This window comes from Macaca thibetana, chromosome 8 (genome assembly GCF_024542745.1).
Source record: "Macaca thibetana thibetana isolate TM-01 chromosome 8, ASM2454274v1, whole genome shotgun sequence".
NCBI classification, from domain to species: domain Eukaryota; kingdom Metazoa; phylum Chordata; class Mammalia; order Primates; family Cercopithecidae; genus Macaca; species Macaca thibetana.
Window position 1 is genome coordinate 101298524 of NC_065585.1, and position 18420 is coordinate 101316943.

Sequence of the window (18420 nt, forward strand, 5' to 3'; positions counted from 1 at the left end):
TTTTCTAAATTAACAAGTAACATACCTAAAATAGAAAGAGCAAGAATAATTTGGGGAAAATAACTGCTTTAAATATGGCAAAGGGCCAAAAGCTGTCTAAGTATAAAGAACGTGTTTACATTTCTAAACATAAAGTCCAAAGAGCAGAGCCTGTGAACTGGCAATTTATAGGAAAGAAAACTAGTTGAGCCTATGAAAAGTGTTTTACTCAAGTAATAGTAGGAACACATACCACAGTAGCAGTGAAGTATCATTGTATAGCATTTATAATAATCACAATTGAAAGATAACAGACCTAGAGCTCATGTAATTGTGCTAAAACACTTGTTCTTTTGCTGGTGGCACTGTATATCATAGTTTTTGGAAAATGTTTTGGCAGTGCATATCAAGCTATAAAAATGTTTAATTCATTTGACTAATCAATTCCACTTTCAGGAATTCATTCTAAGGAATTAAAAGAAGTAAAGGATCTGTGAACATGAAATAATTAATTTTAGTGTTCCATAGTCTCAGTAGTATTTAACAATAGGGAAATGGTTATGCAGGTTATAGTGTATCAATCAGTGGAATATGATCAGTTTAAGGAATATAAAGTTTACTTAAATAAAAATTTAAAACAAAACAAAAACTGTAAATATGCTAAAATTACAGTCATGCAGAGCTTTCAGCTAGTTTAAACAGGAAAGTCTAACATAAAAATGGCCATTATTCTAGGATGATAGGACTATGGGTGAAATTTTCACACCTTTTGGATTTTCTTTCAGTGTTAGTGATATTTTGAGAATAAACTTGCTGTCTCATAAAAATGAAAATCCTTTGAGAATAGAAAAGAGAGGAGAAGATGATTTAACAAGCCCTTTCTCTCACCAAAGAAAAATAAGCACAACCAACTTTTAGAGGAGAGGGACAGTCTTTTCAGAGTTGAGGGGAAATTGACTACCCTTAAGTTTTGAGAATCACACTGATAACTATCTCTTGGAAGAGGAAGCATTTTTTTTCTCTTGCTATTCATTCTGAGCACAGTAGAAATACTGCTTTTGGTTTTAGTTTTAGCTTGCATGCCTTAAATTGTGAGCAGATAACTCACTTTAAGTGATAGGATTTTTATTATATGCAGGAATCCCCCTTATTCTTGGAGATTTCAAGACCCACAGTGGATGCCTGAAACCTTGGATAAAACCGAACTCTGTGTATATGGTGCAATGTTTTTCCTTGTGCATGTGCATACATACATGCGATAAAGTTTAATTTATAAATTAGGCACAGTAAGAGGTTAAGAATAATAGATAACAAAATAGAACAATTATAACAACATGCCAGCATCACTAGTTTTGTGCTTTGGGACCATTATGAAGTAAAATAAGGGTTACTCCAACACAAGCATGATAATAACACCAGCATGGTGACACCAGCGACAGTCTGATAACCGAGACGAACACTAAGTGACTAACAAGTGGGTAGTGTATGCAGTGTGGGTGATCGCAGCCCAGCTGGGACAGCAGATCTCATTATGCTACTCAGAACAGTGCCCAGCTTAAAACTTAGGAGTTGCTTATTTAATATTTTCATACTGCAGTTGACTATGGGTAACTAAAACCTCAGAAAGCAAAACTGCAGATAAGGGGACTAGCTGTATTTTTCAAATTACAAAGTAACACGTTATCATTTGAAAAATGACAGCACAGGCCGGGCGCGGTGGCTCACGCCTTTAATCGCACCACTTTGGGAGGCTGAGGTGGGCGGATCATGAGGTCAGGAGATTGAGAGCATCCTGGCTAACACGGTGAAACCCCGTGTCTATTAAAAATACAAAAAAATTAGCCAGGTGTGGTGGCAGGCGCCTGTAGTCCCAGCTACTCGGGAGGCTGAGGCAGGAGAATGGCGTGAACCTGGGAGGCAGAGCTTGCAGTGAGCCCAGATCGCGCCACTGCATTCCAGCTTGGGTGACAGAGCAAGACTCCATCTCAGAAAAAAAAAAAAGACAGCACAAAAGGGTATAAACTGAGACATAAAATCCTTCTTGATATATATAGCTCAGTTTTCTAGGATGTTATCAATGTAAACAGCTTTTTGTATGTTATATCAGTAATCATATATGAACTTTTCTCATATGAACATATATGTATTCATTCTCGTGTGTATATATATATATATATATATATCTCATTTTTCAGGCAGTTGTTCCAGTAGCATTTAGAATAGCCAGTAGCCAGTAGCCTCTTTAAACTACATGTCATTAGTTTAGAATACTTGCTAATTTAGACTTGGATTATGTCTAGATAATTTGTAAAGCACTTAATTATATATTTGCAGAGAGACTAAGCCACATTAAAGAAATACTCCCCAAATTTCTTTGAGCAGTACAGAGGCATTAATTTAGGATGGTCAGTTGATATAGACACACACACACACACACACACACACACACACACACCCCGGATATGTACAAACATAATGCTTTGATGTAGGCTTAATAAATGTTTGGAGTTTGTCAAGTTTTTTTAATAATCAGATTGTGGGGAGGGTCCTAGCTTCATCTTTAACATTAATAAAACTGAATTGTGGTGCCAAGTCCTGATGAGAAATGTGTGGCAGGCTTCCTGGAATATCTTACTTTATTTGATATGTATTTTGTATTTAAGATGATTGCCTTTTTCTACATCATTTCTTTAGTACAATAGCAAAATGCTTCTTGATTGTTTTCATTCATGAACATTCTCCCTCGTATTAGGCCATCCATCCTGTTTAAAGTTTTCCCCTGAACTAACGGTTCGAGTGAAGGCCTTACGGTGGCAGTGCATTGAGTGTAAAACGTGCAGCTCCTGTCGAGATCAAGGCAAAAATGCGGTGAGTATCTTTCCCTTCTAATATGGGTGTTTCATTTAGTAGTAGAATGTACGACCAGCATTTTCATCTAAGTATGACTGGTTATTTTTCAGACACTTGGTCCAGTAGCATTTAGAATAGCCAGTAGCCGCTTTAAACTACATGTCATTAGTTTAGAATACTTGCTAATTTAGATTTGGATTATGTCTAGGTAATTTGTAAAGCACTTAATTATATATTTGCAGACAGACTAAGCCACATTAAAGAAATACTCCCCAAATTTCTTTGAGCAGTACAGAGGCATTCATTTAGGATGGTCAGTTGATATATTAATTAGAAATCACCCTTTTTCTCATTATTAAAGCAGACAGGGGTTAGCTTATTTCTGGTTATTGGATATTTGAAATTAGTGGAACTTTAGCTCTTTGTCAAAGATTGGCTGGAATATAACTTTTTGCTAACTCTGTCTGTTTACATAGTTAATGCAAATTAAGGAAACTTTTAATGTTATGGTTGCTCTTTTTTTTTTTTTTTTTTTTAGATGGAGTCTTACTCTGTCGCCCAGGCTGGAGTGCAGTGGCACGATCTTGGCTCACTGCAACCTCTGCCTCTCTGGTTCAAGCAGTTCTCCTGCCTCAGCCTCCTGAGTAGCTGGGATTATGGGCACGTGCCACCACTCCCGGCTAATTTTTGTATGTTTTGTAGGGGCGGGGTTTCACCATGTTGGTCAGGCTAGTCTCGAACTCATGACCTTGTGGTCCACCCGCCTCGACCTCCCAAAGTGCTGGGATTATAGGCATGAGCCACTGCGCCTGGCTCATCTCTTTTTTTTAAGATCCCTGAAGCTTTCCAGGTTTTAGGTGGTCATGATCCTAACATGTTTCTGCTTCATAAGGTTAAGCGAACTGTCCTTTCTTTTTTCTGATAGGATAACATGCTCTTTTGTGATTCGTGTGACCGAGGTTTTCACATGGAGTGTTGTGATCCACCACTCACCCGTATGCCAAAAGGTGAGAAATACTTTCTGAAATCAAACTGGGAGTATAAAGGAGTATGTTAGTGAAAGCACATTTTATCTACTTTGTTAAATGAAATAATAATTGGATCTTTCTTTTTGAGGTTGTGTAAGTAGGAAGAGAACTGTCACCTTAAAAGGTGGGGATAGTCTTTCTGATTAGACATCTTAACATTCTTATATGATATGGATTTATTGTTATTTTCAATATCTAGGCATCCATGAAGGGTGAAGTGGTTCATTTATACATATTTGCTAGTCTCTAGCTAGAAGATAAAATACTTGCCTTAAATATATCTTGAAATATCTCTTTATTGAAAGGAGGAAATAAAATAGTATTAGGTCGTGTTGATTATATCACTGCTTAGCACTTTTGAGGGCTCTAAAACTATAGAGATATGGTTTATTCAGAACTTAAAAACCTTTTTATGAAATACTTTATGAAATAAAAAGTTTATATATATGTGTGTGTGTGTGTGTGTGTGTGTATATATATATATAGATGAAATACATTCTGAACAAATAAATGTCCAAATTGTAAGGGCGCAGCTTAATGTTACTCTCTTTTGATTCCTGTTCATTAAGAGGTATTTAGTTTGGGCACAGCTGCCTCATGGTTGGACGTCCATATTCATATGCTTATAATTTCTTTTAAAAAAAAACTTCAGCCAGTCACCCCTTTTTGTCCTATCACAAATTCCATTTTAACTCTGATTTTATAATTTATAGGCTTCTTAAGTAAAATGCCTATAGGATATTTCATAATATTTGTTTGGAAAAAGTTTTCCTGTGGATAGAAAAGGACTTAACCATACTTTGTAGCCATGTTAACACTTTAGGTTTTTACTTGAATTCACTTATTCCACCCCCTCACCCATGGAGTGTCACTCTGTCACCCAGAATCTTGGCTCACTGCCGCCTCCACCTACCAAGTTCAAAGCGTTTCTCTGTCTCTGCCTCCCATGTAGCTTGGTTTATAGGCGTGCCACCACACCCGGCTAATTTTTGCATTTTTAGTAGAGACAGGGTTTTGCCATGTTGGCCAGGCTGGTCTTGAACTCCTGGCCTCAAGTGATCCGTCTGCCTCGGCCTCCCAAAGTGCTGGGGTTATAGGCGTGAACCACTGCGCCCAGCCTGAATTCACTTACTGATTGTTACTTTTTGAAAAATCTTAAATTTATAAGTATTAAAAAATAAATGCTCACTTTTTCCACTTACATAAAGTCTGAGCAAGGGGCCTTCTAAGAGTCCTTCAAGATAAGAAAGTTTTTTTTTTGTTTTGTTTTTTGGAGATGGAGTCTCCCTCTGTTGCCCAGACTGGAGTGCAGCGGCATAATCTCAGCTCACTGTACCTTCTGCCTCCTGGGTTCAAGTGATTCTCCTGCCTCAGCCTCCTGAGTAGCTGGGACTAGAGGCACATCACCATGCCCAGCTAATTTTTTTTTTGAGATGGAGTCTGGCTTTGTCTCGCCCAGGCTGGAGCGCAGTGATGCAATCTCGGCTCACTGCACCTCTGCCTCACGGGTTCAGGTGATTTTCCTACCTCAGCCTCCCGAGTAGCTGGAACTACAGGCCCATGCCACCATGCCTGACTAATTTTTTGTGTTTTTAGTGGAGACAGGGTTTCACCATGTTAGGATGGTCTCGATCTCCTGACCTCATGATCTGCCCACCTTGGCCTCCCAAAGTGTTGGGATTACAGGCGTGAGCCACTGCGTCTGGCCTGCAGCTAATTTTTTTTTTGTAGAGATGGGGTTTCACCATGTTGGCCAGGCTTGTCTCAAACTCCTGACCTCAGGTAATCGGCCCACCTCAGCCCCTCAAAGTGGTGGGATTACAGGCATGAACCACTGCGCCCAGCCAAGAAAGATTTCCTTAGGACTCTATTCCTGTGTGGTTAACTTCTACAAAAGAGATTATATAGCAGCTTTAGGCAGGAAACTTTTTTGTTTTTTTTTGAGATGGGGTCTCACTCTGTCGCCCAGGCTGGAATGCAGTGGTGCGATCTTGGCTCACTGCGACCTCTGCCTCCCGGGTTCAAGCAATTCTCCTGCCTCAGCCTCTCAAGTAGCTGGGACTACAGGCACATACCACCATGCCCAGCTAATTTTTGTATTTTTGGTAGAGACAGGGTTTCACCATGTTGGCCAGGCTGGTCTTAAACTCCTGACCTCAGGTGACCCACCCGCCTTGGCTTCAGTGGACTTCAGGTACAGTCAGTGGACTTCAAGTGCAGACTTGAAGGTGTATGTGAGTCTCTTCCAATTATTTGTAGAATTTTGTGTGTATATGTTTTAATGTTTATTTTGGGTGGGGGGGCGGTATTCATCAGATTTTCTAATGACAATCTTTTACCTGAAAAAGTTAAGATTCTGTCTTAAGACTATCTGAAACCTTTTAGTATATTTATGTCTGTCACACTCGTATGTGGAATTTTATTTTTTTATAGGCATGTGGATATGTCAAATATGTCGACCTAGGAAAAAAGGACGAAAACTTCTACAAAAGAAGGCAGCACAGATAAAACGGCGTTATGCTAATCCAATAGGACGTCCAAAAAACAGGTTAAAGAAACAAAACACGGTGTAAGTTGTACTTGTGGCAAGGTGAGGGGAGAAAAGGATAGGGTCTTCTCTATAGCGTAGGATTCACTTGTTTTCTCTATGAAAAAACTTTTCCATTGTCATATCTGGCACTTTTGTATAATAATAATGGCTAACACTTACTGAGCCCTTAATAAGTGCCAGATACTGTTCTTAGTGCTTTACATGCATTGAATTGTTTAATTCTCCCAGCAACCCAGTGAAATATAGCTGCTGTTGTTAACTTTCGTTTTTCAAAGGAAGAAACTAAGGCATAGTACATGTTGAACTGGGATGAAAATCCAAGTAGTCTGGCACCAAAGTCTGACTCTTAACCATTGCCTTATGTTGTTTCTCTTATATAAAAACAGGAAAGAAAAAGTTGTTACTGTGACATTTCACATGTCCCTCTCCTGATCTTGTCTCAGTTGTTAATATCTATTAGGTGTACAAACCACTGGATAGGTTCTTCCTGTTGAGGTGATGGCTAAGTCCCATTTTTGTGTTCTTGGAATGTAAAATAATTTGAATGTTTTCATCTATTAGCAGAAATCAGAAATTGTGGACTAGAAAGCTGGGCTATGTCTGGAGGAGGTGGGGCAAGATTCAGAAGCTAGTTTTGTCTTTTTAAAAATATCTGTAGTAACTCACCTTTGATAAATATGTAAATATCTTCAGGCTCGTCAACCTCCCTTTATTCTCAAAAGTTTTACTTACCTTTTTTACACGTAAGACTATCTTGAAGGTGATATAACTGAAATGAATGGGCATTAGCAACCTGAAGTGTGCAGAACCGGTATTGTAGTCTGTATTCAAAATCTTAAATCCAGCTTTGATTTTCCTATAAAATGATCTTTTGATTCCCGGCCTTCAAAGAATAACCTGGCCTTGTGTTTTAGAGATAAAAGTATAACTTTGAGTTGGTGCAGAGATCACAGTGTAGTAGAACTTTATACCTGGAAGGATCTTAGTTGTTCTTAGTCCAGTTCTCATTTTACAGATGAAGACGTATGTTTAGAAAAAATGTGATTTGTCCAAGTTGTACAGCTAGTAAGAGAGAGAGTTATGACTAGAACAAGTCTTCTGACTCCTGGCCTATAATTCTTTGCACTATAAGTAGGCTTCCTGGAAATAGATGTTTCTAATATTTAATTTTCATTCATAGAGTACTATTTATAGTTTGCAGAATATTCTTAAAAATACAGATTTTAATAAAGGTATAGGTTACTTACTAATTGTATGTTGTGTATTAAATAGGAACCCTATAAGTATCTTTTTTAATAGTTACCCTTTCTCCTGTTTAATTATTTAGATCAAAAGGTCCCTTCAGCAAAGTTCGAACTGGCCCTGGAAGGGGTAGGAAACGAAAAATGACTCTTTCCAGCCAATCAGCATCATCATCATCAGAAGAAGGATATTTAGAACGGATAGATGGCTTGGACTTCTGCAGAGATAGCAGTGTCTCCTTGAAGTTCAACAAGAAAACCAAAGGGCTCATTGATGGCCTTACCAAATTTTTTACCCCTTCCCCTGATGGGCGGAAAGCTCGTGGGGAAGTGGTGGACTACTCTGAGCAATATCGAATCAGAAAGAGGGGCAACAGGAAATCAAGCACTTCAGATTGGCCCACAGGTAAGAGTTTAGAACAAACTTAGAAACAAATAGTATTCTGTACATGTATTATTTGGGATAACACTAATTATCTATAATAGATTTATATTTGATTATAAAAAATTGGTTATATAATATAAGAACACATTGAAAAAAACATATAGATGATACTGAGGTAGTAACTATGGCAGAAATTTAGAGGATGGAGATAAAGTTGCAGAATGGGACAATAGGAACTCTTAGGCAACAGGAAGCTGCTTTTTTATAGAAGCGCAGAGAATCTGCCTACAGAAACTTGGGGTGTAACCTTGAGGATTACTTTACATTTCATAAATTACTGAAGAAATCATATGGTGAATGTTGTGATGCCTGCTTATTCCAGGAAGGAAACTGGAAAGAATAGAGCTGGGTAAAATGCTGTTTATCTAAGCATAAAGAAAAGACCAAAATATATGCAGATGTGATGAGGTCATTGACTTTTCTACTTCAGATCTTGACAAATATAGTTGTAAGTCATGGATTGCACTTAAAAAGGGAGAGACAGAACGACAGCTCCAGGCTGCTTGTGTATCAGGCTAAGTTCCCTAGTTTTCAAAGTAGAAAACATCTATGGAGAGGACTTAATAATGTAGCAGATCATTCAAGTCAGAGGATAAGAATTTGATTAACTGTCTAATAAATTAAAGCTTAAAATAGCCTTATTGCTGAGCCTTGAATTTAGAGAAACTAACCCTGTGAAGGAAGTAGAAAGGGCTTGAAGAAAGTAGAATGAGAATGAACTCCTTTGGATCACAAAGGCCAGAGTTGTAGTGTCTCATCTACTGCAAGAGAATTCCCTGACCTTGGTTTCCTCCCTGAATGTCTCCTCGGTGAGTGAGAGTGTATTCACTGCTCTCATTCCTGCTTTCATAACTAGTTGATTGTCCAGTGCAGGAGAGAAAGTCCTTGTAATTGTTAGAGTCCCCTTTGTATGCTTTATTGATTGGTCTTTCACCATAGTGATGATCAGCTAATTACTCTTTTAAGCATTCAAGACTCTTCATGTCTTTATCAGCCTGCAGATAAGCTCTGGGTCTGAGCATGTTTATCTAAGAAAATATGCAATCCGTTTAAACTTGGAAAGAATCTCAAAGTAAATCCTAATGAAAGACATTTTTGAATTAACCTTTTGTACTGGAGATGGTTTATTAGAAAAATTACTAGAAAGCTTTTGAAATAGAAATTGTTAGAGCAAATGTATCAAGTATATGGAGAACCAATATTGAATTTTAGGCAGTGGTGTGAGCATTTGCTTTAATAGGCTCTGTCATTTTCTTTATGAATTATAAAGTTTAAGTACCGAATGCTGTATTAGAGAGGTGCCTGCATCATGCACTAGGGGGCGTTAAAGTCACATAGTACCTTTAGACTGTACTTTTTTCTTCCAGTTTGGGAATGTTGTCAACAGTGAGTCCTTGACCTTTTTCTTCTTGTGTTAGGTTAATAATAGATGGCCTATATGGGCAGTTGACTTGAGAAGAACTGTCACCAATTGGTCTTTTCAGCCATACTCATAAAAAGAGCAAATGAGCCCATCAGCAGTGTCATCTTCAACTGCAAAGGATAATGATCTGCATAATTCCCAAATACTATTTTCACTGGTTTTTTGCCCACTTGAGGAAGTTCCATCATTTTGTAGATAATTATCATACGTTTTCATATTTACCCAGATGATTATCATCTGTTATCCTCAGGTTTGTGGAGTTTGTGCTTTAAAAGGGCACCCAGAATGTGATGGGAGTTAGCACTTCTGACATCAGTTAAGGTAGCTCAAGAGGTTTTTTTGAACATTAATACATTAAACCTATACTAAAAGTGTCAAATTTATACTGTTTCAAAATGAAATTTATAATCCTTATACCATTTTTCTGTCTGCCTTTCTGTGTATTAAAATATAATCTTTTAATGAAATTTAAATTTAGTTATATAATATTTTTAGGAAGCTTTAAGACAATTCAGGATTTCCACTATAAGGCAGATTTAATACATAAATATTATTTATTGAGTAGTATTCTTCTAGGAGTCAATTTAATGCTATATTCTTCTTTGTTATATATTAAGTTATTCAAATTTAAATAAATACTTGAAATTTTTTCTAGTTCATGTATTAATCTGAGGATAGTTAACATGTGAGCTCTTTTTTTATATGCAGACAATCAGGATGGCTGGGATGGCAAACAAGAAAATGAGGAGCGACTTTTCGGGAGCCAGGAAATCATGACTGAGAAAGATATGGAATTATTTCGTGATATCCAAGAACAAGCACTGCAGGTAAAGTTGGATATTCAGGTTGGACAATCAAGCAACTTGTTCATGGCTGAGAAACAGCAGATTAATTACATTATGGGCTAAGCACTAACAGCAGTTTGCCTAGTCTCAGAATAGCGGTGGTTTGTGTGTATATGTAGTTCTGCTGGTTATAATATTCCTTTCAAACCCATGAAAACTGCTTTGGTTTTGCAGATAAGCACATGGCTTTGACTAGGCTTTGACTATCAGTATTAAATAAGCTTGGTTTATTTTTGTCTTACTGTATGAAGAATTTGGGATTTGACCAAAAACAAACAAAAGACAAGCTTCTCATGAGTGATAATAAAGCACCCATATTTATTAATTCAAGAAATATTTCATGCCTGTAATCCTAGCACTTTGCCAGGGTGGGTGGATTGCTTGAGTCCGGGAGTTCGAGACCAGCTAGGGCAACATGGCGAAACCCCATCTCTACAAAAAATAGAAAAATTAGCCAGGCATGGTGGTGTACAACTGTAGTCACAGCTATTTAGGAGGCTGAGGCAGGAGAATTGCTTGAGTTGAGGAAGTGGAGGTTGCAGTGAGCTGAGATCATGCCACTGTACTCCAGCCTGGGTGACAGTGAGACCCTGTCTTTAAAAAAAAAAAAAAAAAAAAAAAAATTGCAATTCTTTGACACATGGCAAGATTATATAGGCAAAGAGTCTATGTGCCAGATGCTGGAGATGCCAGTGAATGACTGAATTCTTTCCCTGAACTATACGAGAGATTTCTGAATAAATAATGTCATTAACATGAAAAGTTCAATTATAGAATACTTCGTGTTTTGGGAGAATAGGGAAGCCAGCTTCTACTTCTGCCTGGGGAGGTCAGAGGAGGATTCATTGAGGGGCCTTAAAGGATATGTAGGAGTTGTGCATATCCCTTAAAGGGATATGTAGAGAGTTGGTTCTTATATAATCAGAAGGAACAGAAGTGAAGATGGAATAGACTTGAAGATAAGGGAAAACATGCTTAATTGTGGGAATTAAAATGGCTCAGGATAAAGAATATAGGGTGTGGAGAATGTCAGGAGGTGGTGTTGGAAAAGTGCAGGGGCTGGATCATAAAGGCTCTTCCAGATTATGTTCATTTATTTTTTGTCTTTTCCTTCTTTGCCACCAGCAAATGTACCATGTAAGCCAAGTTCTCTATCTCTTATCTTGAAAAGGGTTTCTAGGCTGGGTGCAGTGGCTGGCTCACTCCTGTACTCCCAGCACTTTGGGAGGCCGAGGTGGTTGGATCACAAGGTCAGGAGTTCGAGACCAGCCTGGCCAGCATTGTGAAACCCCGTCTGCTAAAAATACAAAAATTAGCCAGGCATGGTGACACATGCCCGTAGTCTCAGCTACTCGGGAGGCGGAGGCAGAAGAATCGTTTGAACCCAGGAGGTAGAGGTTGCAGTGAGCCGAGATCATGCCACACCACTCCAGTCTGGGCAACAGGGTGAGACTCCATCTCAGAAAAAAAAAAAATTCTAAGGCTGATGCCGAAGATTCTAGGGAAAACTCTTTGTATTAAGAGACCCAGTGGTGGTGAATAGACTGTTGATGTCGGTCATTGTGTGAGTACTTTTGAAAATATAAAACAGCAGTACAAATACTCAGTACACATTTACTCAGCATTCTGCTGTATTATGATTTAACAAAATATTAGCTTTGAGTCAGGTGGACCTGGGTTCAAGTCTTGGTCTGTCGTTTACTAACTTCTGCTTTGAGCAAGTTGCCCTCAAAGCTTGTTTCCTTTCCTGCTAATATGTTGTTATAGGTACTCTAGTAGAAATCTACATGGACTTCAGTGGGAACTGAAAGAAGGCAGTAATTATGTTCTTCCTGACTGAAAGAATTGTTTTTTTTCCTCCCCCGAGTAAGTTGCAGACATAATGTTAATATCCCTTTACTCCTAATTATTTATGTATATTTCCTAAAAACAAAAATGTTCTCATACATGACCATGGTCCAGTCATCAAATCAGGAATTTAACACAAATGAAGTACTATTATCTAATTTAGTTATCACGTCTCTCTAAGTCTCCTTCCAATTGGGAACAGTTCCTCAGTCTTTATCTTTCATGACCTTGACAGTTTTGAAGTGCACAGGTCATTTATTTTATAGAATGTCATCACTTTGAGCTTGTTTTATTTTTCATGCTTAGAAAATTCCACAGGTGTGCTGTGTCCTCCTCAGTGTGTCACATCAGAAGGCATGTAATATCCAAGTTCTCATCACAAGTGCTGCTAACAGTGACCACCTGGTTTAGGTGGTGTCCATGTTTCTTCTCTAACATTATTACTTTCTAGCTATAATTAAATATCTTGGGACATACTTTGAGACAGAAATGCAAATATCCTGTTTTTTATCAAACTTTTATCTACCACATTTAGCATCCAGAGATGATTCTTGCCTGAATCATTTGCTTTGTTGGTGGCCAAACATTATTTTCTAGTTCAATCATTTCTTTGGCATTTATTAATTGGCATTCTACTGTAAGAAGAAGCTTTTTCTTCTTCCTATTTATTCATTTTATTTAAACTCATAGATTATTTTATGGGTTATAATCCATTGCTATTAGTGTTTATTTTGATGCTTAAGTTGTTCCAGATTTAGGCAGAGGGGAACTCCTTTCTAGAAGCTCCTGTGTCCTTTTAACACATCATCATCATTTTTATTTACTTCTGGCCATAGCAAGATGTTCTAGGCTCTTACTGTTGGGCTACAACATAGATCCTGGCTTTTAGTGGTAAACGAGAGTAAATGGTAGCTCTATCCTGTACTTGCTTAGGGCCACAGAGATGTCATCTTGATTTTTTTTTTTCTCTGTCATACTTCACTTTCAGTCCATCAGCAAATCCTAATGGTTCTGCCTTCAGAATATGTCTGTATTTGCTACTGCCAACCCACTGTCATCGCTGGCTCAGGCTGCTATAATTGCCTCCAGACTAAACTTGCTTCTGCTTTTGCCCCTACCCCACTTTCTATTTTATTTACACGGGGGCCAGGGTAATTATTTTCAGACGTAAGTTGGATTATACTACTCCCTTGCTCAGAAAACCTTTCATGTCTTTCAGTCTTCTTTAGAATAAAACAAACAAACAAACAAACAAAAAAACAAAAACAGTCTGTTCTCTCATCTCCAATGCTGTATATGATCTTGTGCCTGCCTCCCTCTTTGGCTGCTCTTCTTGCTCTCAGGCTACTCCAGCCACAGCCGCTGCCTCTTCCTCAGACACACCAAGCACGTCTGCCTTGGGCCTTTGCAGTTGCTGCACCTTGCCTCGATGCCCCTTCCTCTAGAGTCAGTGATTTGGTAGGTTCACTGCCCATTCCATTTGTCTTGACTCCCACACGAAGATAGCTTACAGCCCATTTGGTCCCTCTATCCCCTGACATGCCTGCTTTTTCTGCATAGTACCTATCACCTCTTGAATTTAAATTTTTTATTTCTAGAATGTAAGTGCCTTGAGAACGAGGACTTTCTTTTTGGTCACTGCTGTCTACTGAGTACTTGGAATATAGTAAAGCCTCAGTAAATACTTGCCTAATGAATGGAGGATATTGAATGAAATTTTCTTCTGGGAGAAATGGAGCAGGGGTTGAAATAATAGAAAGGTGCAAGAAGGATGACCAAAGAGAGTTAAACGGGGTGCTAAGCCCCGCTGAGGCTTGGGGAGACAGTGTAAATGCTTATTGATGGTAATCGGGCTAATCCTATGTTTCTTTCTAGCAGTTTATTAAACCCAGGATTGTCTGTGTATGTGTTGGCACCAAGGAAATAAACAGCTAGATCTTGGAAGTCTAATTCATGCTTATTCTTGTTGGCAGTGCCCTGAAATTCTGATGATGTTGCTACTTCTCCATGAGGCTTATTCATTAGCATCATGCACCTTCTTTGGTACCAGCACTATAGGGCAAACAAAAAGACACAGACTCTGCCTTCATGAAGCTTTTGGTTTCACAAATAGATAATAAACACTCATAAAAATAAAACTGTACTTACAAACTGATAGTAGGAAGGAAAGAAGAATGCAGTGAGGGATTCTGACTGGCTGGGCTACGGTGCTGAGGATTGGGGTTGGAGTGTTTATGAGAAGGGAAGACTTTTGAAGAAGTAACAATTTATACATAGTTCCAAAAGATTATTCAAAAGTCAGCAGAGTGAAGAGCTAGAGAAGAATATTTCAGAGACAAGGGGACTGCCTATGTAAACATATAAGGGAGTGAAAGTAGTTGATAAACTTGAGGAACTGAAGTTCAGTGTAACTCAAGTACTGTGAACAAAAGAGTTGCACAAGGTGAAGCTGGGGAAATAGACTGAGTCCAGAAGTTAGGATTGGGGTTTTTATCGTAATTGCAATGGAAAGACATTGAATGGTTTTTACCAAACAGCAAGATAAATTTTATTTAAAAAGTGGTTTTTCTTGGCTACTACATAAAGAGTGGTTTAGAATTAAGCAAAAGTGGAAGCTGGAAAACCACTTTGCAGGCTTTTCCAGTGATCAGGATGAGAAAAGATGTTAGCTAGGACTAGAGGGGTGGTGGTAGAAAAGCGAGAGAAGTGGATGGATTTAGATGTATTTTGGAGATGGAATCAGCAGAACTTAGTGATGAGTTTACTGTGTAGCTTGAGGGAGCAAGAGATGATCAAAGATGACTTCCAGATTCTCTGACTTAATAATGAAAGTGATTTGAAGCTACTTGGGAAAGTTCATGTTGACTAGAGGACATTTTGAATAATAAAAAGATTCATAAATATAGTGCAGAAAGTCATTTTTAGAGCATAGATATAGCTTAGAAGCTGCTTGAACCGATGTTTCAAAAATTTTGGAGGAAGATTTTATCACAGGGTCTTTGGTAGTCTTACAGCAACATCAGCAAAAGACATATGGTAAAGGAATCAATATTAGAATCCATCCAACTAATAACACATTGTTTATTGAATGCCTGCTATGTTCTAGAAACTATGCTATGTGTAGGGGCTATCAGAAAGACATAATTTCTGTTCTCTTAGAGCTTATAGTCTGGAAGGGACTATCTTGAATAATCAAACTTTGCATGGAACATTATCTAAGTCAAAGATAATTGAAATGTTGAGCAAGATTTATTTCAAAAGGAGTCAGCCACTCATTGCTTTTGATTTTTTAAAAAAACTATTGCAGGCAGTAGGGTAAGTACGGATGTAGTTTGCCTGGTACTGTGTTCCATCATTATCTATACAACATACACTTCCATGAAAAAGAACCACCTCTGGATACAAAAGTGGAAGCATAAAAATTTAGTAGTATAGGTTTTTGTTCTAGAATTTTATTTCAACTATGATCTTATGAGCTTGGAGAAATTACTTTTCTTAAAAGGCTCTATCAGTAGAAAGAAGCATTTGTATTCAGTTCATTCCAGTGGAGCATGACAACCTTCTTGAAATATATAGAATGATTTTTACATAAAATATCAAAGAGCACATTGTATTTTCATACGAATTTTAATGCTTTCTGATTTTGAAGGATTCCTTTGGTTTTTGTGTGGTTCTGGGAAGTTTCAGAGCATTTTTGAAATCCGTGTGGGTTATTAAAATTTCTTCTTTGCTTGAAGAATTAAATCATTATTAAAAATATAGTAAGCTAGGTTCAACAACTTTATTAACCCCACGATGTAGAGGTGTTATGCCATTTTACATATGAGGAAACCAGCACTTTTAGTTCAGTGACTTCCTGTAAGTTTTTATGCTAGTAATAGTGCAGCCAAAATTAAAACTTAGGCCTGTGTGACTTCCAATTCTGTACCCTTAATCACCGTAAAATCCTGCATTATTCTGTATGCAGGATGTTATGGGAGTAGCAAAATCATTAGGCATGTGCTAAATGCAGGTAGGTAAAGGTGCTTAGGAAGATACACAGCAGACAGTAGCTTAGAGTACCAATGAAACATAGTGCATTGCTGTATTAAATAATTCAGACTTGTCTCATATGTTCACAGTATACTAAAATGTGTGAGAATTGGTGCAATCTGAGATGATCACAGAAGCAGCAGGCCTCAGGAATGATGAGGATTTAGGTAGATGGAGAGAACTAGGGCCTATCAGGTGGAGTAAACAACATTAACTTCAGCTTTGAGGAAGAAATGACTACTATACAGAAGTCCCTGCTTATCCACCAGTGATACGCTCCAAGATCCCCAGTAGATGCCTGAAACCAGGGACTGTACTGAACCCTGTATGTACTGTATTGTGTTTTTTCCTATACATACATACCTATGCTAAAGTTTAATTTATAAATTAGGCATAATAAAATATTAATAATAAAACAATTTTAACAGTATACTGTAATAAAAGTTATGTGAATGTGGTCTCTAAATCTCTTAGTGTGCTATTGTACTGTACTCACTCTTCTGACGGTGTCAGATGATAAAATTTGCACTGAGGCTGACGACAGATAACTAGTACCGCGGAAAGCAAAGCTGGGGATAAGGGGAGACTCCTATAAATAATTCTAGCTGGAGGGCAAAGATATATTATCTGTGTATTCCAAGAACCTGCCACTGAGATAGCAAGCAGAAACTCACATTTATCTGCCACTCACTGCGTGAATGGCATAGTGCTCTAAGTTCTGTGCAAATATCAACTCGTTTAATCTTTTCAACAAATCTAATAGTGACTTGCCCAACTAAGTTGACTCAGTGAGATAGGATTTGAACTGTGCTAGCTTTTTCTAGTTCCCAGGCTCTTAACTACTATCTTAATAAGTAAAGTTGTACTAAATTATCCAGTGAACTAAGAATACATCTATGCAGCCTTTAATATGTGACTTAGTTTAATGGGTACTTTAACACACTAAACATCCCCCCACTTCCCATGCCTACTTTCAGCAATATCAAAAAGAAATCACTTAAACAACAGCAAAAAGATGTCATGGGGGTACCTTAAAATCCTGTCATGCTGAAACTAACATCTTGTTACTAGCTTTCAAAACCCTCCAAAATGCAGCTTAATACTAGTAATTCAATGTATTACTTACCATTGCCCAACAGATGTTCCACCCTGTTTTATCTCAAACTAAACTCCAGCCATTCCTCACTTTGCATGGTGCGATGTTAACTGAAACCCATGCTTATCGAACTAAGGTAGATTGAAGGAACAGGAGATGATCAAAGATGACTTCCAGGTTCTCTGACTTACTGTAATAAAGAAAGTGGTTTTAAGCCAGCTGGGAAAGTTCATCTTGGCTAGATAAGAGGATGTTTTGAATAATAAAAAGACTCATAAAGGTAATGCAGAAAGTCATTTTTGAGGGCATAGATACAGCTTAGAAACTGCTTCACTTGTGTTAGGGTTGGCAAAATATGGCCTGTGGCCCAGTCCCATCCACAGCCTGTTTTGTATGACCTGCAAGTTAAGGATGGTTTTAATATTTTTAAATAGTTGAACAAAAATAAAAAGAATAATATTTAGGGACATGTGAAAATTATGTGAAAAATGTCAGTGTTCGTAAATAAAGTTTCATTACAACACACACACAAAACCCATGCATATCAGAACTAAAGTCAAATCTGTCACCTCAGAAGCAAGGACACAATTCTGATGTGTACCTGTTTCCATTAACACAGTGCCATCAAAAACAAGGACTGCCTGTCTTACAACACCTTTATGGGCATATACTATGTTTTCTATATCATCTCCACAGTGTGACTTGCATGTAGTAAGTCCTCAAATATTTGTTGATATGATGGGCCAATAATCACCCTATCTCATGGAGTAAGTCCTCAAATATTTGTTGATCTGATTGGCCAATAATCACCCTATCTCCTAATCCCCCTTTTATCTGTGGTTTTGCTTTCCATGGTTTCAGTTACCCTTGGTTAGCCAAGGTCTGAATTTTATTATCATCATTATCTCCTCCTCCTCCTCCTCATCATCAGAAGGGTGCATACTGTGCAGTAGGATATTTTGAGACAGACCACAATTCGCGTAACTTTTATTACAGTACATCGTTGTAATTGTCCTATTTTTAGTTATTGTTGTTAATCTCTTTCTGTGCCTAATCTATAAATTAAACATTATCATAGGTAT

The 18420-nt window shown here is 37.9% G+C and overlaps 2 protein-coding genes across 5 annotated transcripts in view; one reads left to right on the forward strand and one right to left on the reverse strand.

Annotated features, from left to right (window-relative positions):
- Positions 1 to 18420, reverse strand: part of POLB (DNA polymerase beta) — a 679334-nt gene that overhangs the window by 402653 nt on the left and 258261 nt on the right. The window lies entirely within an intron of this gene.
- Positions 1 to 18420, forward strand: part of KAT6A (lysine acetyltransferase 6A) — a 122796-nt gene that overhangs the window by 69377 nt on the left and 34999 nt on the right. For 3 of the 4 annotated variants that reach the window (XM_050800351.1, XM_050800350.1, XM_050800352.1), the window contains 5 exons: positions 2732 to 2847; positions 3755 to 3836; positions 6291 to 6426; positions 7736 to 8055; positions 10226 to 10344. In XM_050800351.1, coding sequence (XP_050656308.1) covers positions 2732 to 2847; positions 3755 to 3836; positions 6291 to 6426; positions 7736 to 8055; positions 10226 to 10344 — 773 coding nt within the window. The remainder of the gene's footprint in view (positions 1 to 2731; positions 2848 to 3754; positions 3837 to 6290; positions 6427 to 7735; positions 8056 to 10225; positions 10345 to 18420) is intronic. The other variant, XM_050800353.1, reaches the window with a different exon arrangement.